Source organism: Halichoerus grypus, chromosome 15 (assembly GCF_964656455.1).
Source record: "Halichoerus grypus chromosome 15, mHalGry1.hap1.1, whole genome shotgun sequence".
NCBI lineage: Eukaryota > Metazoa > Chordata > Mammalia > Carnivora > Phocidae > Halichoerus > Halichoerus grypus.
The window spans coordinates 49,308,434-49,312,541 of NC_135726.1; the positions used below are offsets into that span (position 1 = coordinate 49,308,434).

At 59.3% G+C, this 4,108-nt stretch overlaps 1 protein-coding gene across 1 annotated transcript; it reads left to right on the forward strand.

Annotated features, from left to right (window-relative positions):
- Nucleotides 1–850: 850 nt before the first annotated feature.
- PAFAH1B3 (platelet activating factor acetylhydrolase 1b catalytic subunit 3) lies at nt 851–3,211 on the forward strand. The gene is made up of 5 exons (XM_036103319.2): nt 851–1,100; nt 1,283–1,372; nt 1,995–2,111; nt 2,190–2,312; nt 2,884–3,211. The coding sequence occupies exons 1-5, from the start codon at nt 1,023–1,025 to the stop codon at nt 3,169–3,171; spliced, it is 696 nt and encodes a 231-aa protein (XP_035959212.1). The 5' UTR covers nt 851–1,022; the 3' UTR covers nt 3,172–3,211.
- The last annotated feature ends 897 nt before the right edge of the window (nt 3,212–4,108 follow it).

Below are 4,108 nucleotides of genomic sequence, written 5' to 3' on the forward strand. Positions count from 1 at the left end.
ATTCTGCTGCCCTCTTTGCAGCTGCCTGTGATGTATGTAATGCAAAGCTATGTAGTTTAGATCTTATGCCACAAACACTGGTGCTTTTGAGAGGGGGGCTGAGGTGGGGGCACGAGCAGGTAAGGTCACTAAAGTCCTGGTGCTGCCTTAGCCTGAGGCTTAACAACTGAGGCTCTATTTTTCACATTTTGCCATCTTCCTTTTTTCTCCCCACGTCAGTAGAAAATGGGAGCGTCCCCTCCTAGCCAGGTGCGTGCGAGCCACCCCCTCAAGGGATCCAGGAATGGACTCCTCCACTCACTCCCGTCCCCCCCCCCCACGTGAATGAGACACACACACAGCTGGCGATCACACACACACCTGGTGAACCCGTCCCTCCACTCACTCCTCTCCCCCCACCACGTGAATGAGACACACACACAGCTGGTAATCACACACACACACACACACACACACACACACCTGGTGATCCCGTCCGCACATTTCTCGCCCTATAGCAAATGGTTTCTCCCCCACCAGAAAAGGCTCTAGATTCCCCTCCCCCACTCTCGGCCTTTCAGGTAGTTCGCCCCTCCCCCTGACACCGATGTGGTCGTTTCTCCCTCCCCCACGGGTGCTGGATGGTCTCGCCTCTCCGTCCCCAGGTGCCCCAGTGCGCTAGCGGCCGCCGCCCGAGAGAGAGAGAGAGAGGCCCGGGAGAGAGGAGAGAGAGAGAGAGAGAGAGAGAGAGAGAGAGAGAGAGAGAGAGAGAGAGGCCCGGGCGGGAAGCGCTGGACGAGTCCACTGCGCGGCAGCCGCGGGGGAAGCATGTGTTCCCGATTCCGTCTCCCCTTCTAAGTGAAGGTTTCCGCTCCTGCAGAGGAGGCGGCGCCCGGGATCGGCCGTCGTCCCCGCCGGAGTGCGGGCGTCGGGACCGTCCATTGTTGCCGGGAAGGGAGGGGTGGGCGTGGCGGAGCCACCTCCTTGGCCAACTCTCCCGGGTCGGCCTCGCTCGCCCATCCTGCAGGAGCTGCGGCGCCAAGATGAGCAGAGAGGAGAACCCAGCCAGCAAGCCCACGCCGGTGCAGGACGTGCAGGGCGACGGACGCTGGATGTCCCTGGTGAGCGACCCGGCCCGCGATACTCGGGAGTCCGGGAGGGGCCTCAGGAGAGCAGCTGTGTGGCGCGGCTCTCTGTACGCGATTAGGAAACCGGGCAGTCGGGGCGGTGCTGCCTAAGGAAGCGGAGCGGGGCGGGCCCAGGAGCGCGCGTGCCATTCACTGCCCCTTGTACGTCCCCAAAGCACCATCGGTTCGTGGCCGACAGCAAAGATAAGGAACCCGAAGTGGTCTTCATCGGGGACTCCTTGGTCCAGCTAATGCACCAGTGCGAGGTGAGGCCCGTCCCCGTCCCCCTGCCCCACCCGGGCCTCTGCCCTCACTGACACACCTGGATCAGACCCCAGCCCAGACAGAGTATGAGGTTCCCCGAAGTAGCCTCAGGCAGCACCCCACGCCCCAAATCTTGGTGTAAGGGGCAACATTGTACTGAGAAGGAACTGTGTGACCGATCTTTGTCAGATTGAGGCTTTCTTGCGAGATTGCCTGAGGTGAGACTCTATTGTTTGCTTCAGGGAGTGCACAGCCCTAGTGAATGGCCACAAAGCTGCAGTGTTTGCACGAAGTGAAAGTCAGCTGTACTAGCTCTCCACAAAGGGGGCGCAATTATGTTATCTTTCCACTGAGTGAGGTCAAACTGTAAATAAAGGCTTTCATCAGCTGTAAGGCTAGTGGTTCAATGCGTGACTCAAGCCCAGTGGGTTTCCATAAAGTGAGTCTTGCTTCTGTGGGGCTCCGGGAAAGGGAGACTATACTAGGCTTGCATAAAGTGAGGTTTTGACCAGACTCCTTCCATGAGGCAGGGCTCTTCCGTGCTGACATTTGGTGCACGCTCGGACAGAGGGCCGTGGTCCCTGCTGCCAACGCCCCTGTGCCCACACCACTTCTTGTCTACAGATCTGGCGGGAGCTCTTCTCTCCTCTGCACGCACTTAACTTTGGCATTGGCAACGATAGCACGCAACATGTGCTTTGGCGGCTGGAGAATGGAGAGCTGGAACACATCCGGCCCAAGGTGAGCGGAGCTTGGGTGGGCAGCGAAAGCACCCTAGGCCTCCCCCTTTACCACTGCTTCCTGCCTCTCTGTCCACAGATCGTGGTGGTCTGGGTGGGTACCAACAACCATGGGCACACAGCAGAGCAAGTGACTGGTGGCATCCAGGCCATTGTGCAACTGGTGAACCAACGGCAGCCCCAGGCCCGGGTCGTGGTGCTGGTGAGATGGTGGGAGGTCAGGGAGGAAAGAATGGCGGTGGTCCGGGACCCCCTCAGGTGCAGCCGCAGCTGGTTCTGGGCAGCGTGGCAGCAGAGAAGTGGCTTTCAGGCAAAAGCTCACATCGAGGCTTGCTACACACCCAGCGGCTGTAGTTAAGGTCACGTTCAGGGACCAGTTAGCCTCTCTTGCCCAAGAAACTGCTGAAGGTTCTGGGGGTGTTGCAAAACTCAAAACAATTAGCCAGAAGTCGTCAGGCATTCCCAGGATGAATCCAGGCTCCATCACTTCGGGCCAGAACCTTTCCTCCTCAGAAAGAGGGATTGACCCTTTGCCACGCTGTTGACATTTTTAGGATTGATACTTGGCAAGGGGCTGGCACCCAGAAGGTTCTTGCTGAACTGGGGTCTCAGACACGGTATCAGGAATCATCCTGCCAATCCCCCCGCTTTCCCATCCCTAGTGTATTCCACAGCTGGGGACTCCGTGGTGAGGGTGAACGGTTTGGCCCAGAGCACAGGATACCCAGATGTGGGTAGGATGTCTCCTCACAACTCTTGGTGCCCTTCCTCAGGGCCTGCTTCCGAGGGGCCAGCACCCTAACCCACTTCGTGAGAAAAACCGACGGGTGAACGAGCTGGTCCGGGCAGCACTGGCTGGCCACCCACGGGCCCACTTCCTGGATGCCGACCCCGGCTTTGTGCACTCAGACGGTACCATAAGTCACCATGACATGTACGATTACCTGCATCTGAGCCGCCTGGGCTACACACCTGTCTGTCGGGCCCTGCACTCGCTGCTTCTGCGTCTGCTGGCCCAAGACCAGGGCCAGGGGGTCCCCCTGCCAGAGGCTGCACCCTAAGCATCCTCCTTCCCCGACATTAAATTCTCGTTCCTCAGTCTCCCGTTTCTTGCTTTATGGCCCAGCCCTTCTGGGTCCCTCCACCTCAACTTTGACCTCTGCGACCCTGATGCTCTGGGGGGTGTCCTGTTTCTGCCCGAAGCAGGCATCCGCCGATCCATCAAGGCACTCTGGTTCTTGCAGAATCTGGCAGGTTTCTACCATCGGGAACGCTGCACGCAAGCACTGCCCATCGGTAACACACTCGGCGAAACCAGTTTGCCAACGCTACCCTAGACGGTCGAGGTTAAGTAAGAATTCTGGGAACATAGTGACCCAGCAGTCAAAGCCCGTCCAAAGCTGCCCTCCCCATTTTGCTGCAGATCTTCCCCTGGCTGGAACTTCTGGTGCTCTGGTCTTAGCTTAGATGCCACTTCCTGTAGAGGCTTCCTGACCCTCCCATCCCAAGCAGCCTTCCCTCCACACAGGCCTCGGTCCTCAGGCTGGCCATGAGGGATGTGACCCTGGAGAAGCTCCAGTGGGCCTGGCTGCAGTGCTGGCTCAGGCCATGTGGGGGCAGCAGGAATCACTGAGAACAGCAGTGTCCCTTGCCCCGCACCACCGAGGCTCAGACCTCTCAGGTCCAGCTGGAACTTCCAAGGGTGAACTGCCCTTCTTGTAGCACCTCACCTGACCCCTTCCCCAAACGCCCTCCTGTTGGATGGCTGTGACGGAGAGTAGGCATAGTGAGCCCCAAGCACCAGGGCTGGAGAGAGGCTGCTCGGTCCACGGTGAGTCCGGGTCCTCGGCCCGCAGTGTCGGGAGGGTGGGTCCTGGAATTGCTCCCCCCAGTGAGGTGGGGGGGGAGCATATAGCTAGTGTATAGCTCCTTGCCCATCTGGGGACAGGACCAGCACACCCACACCCCTTCTCCCTCTAGAGTGGGCAGCCACACAGG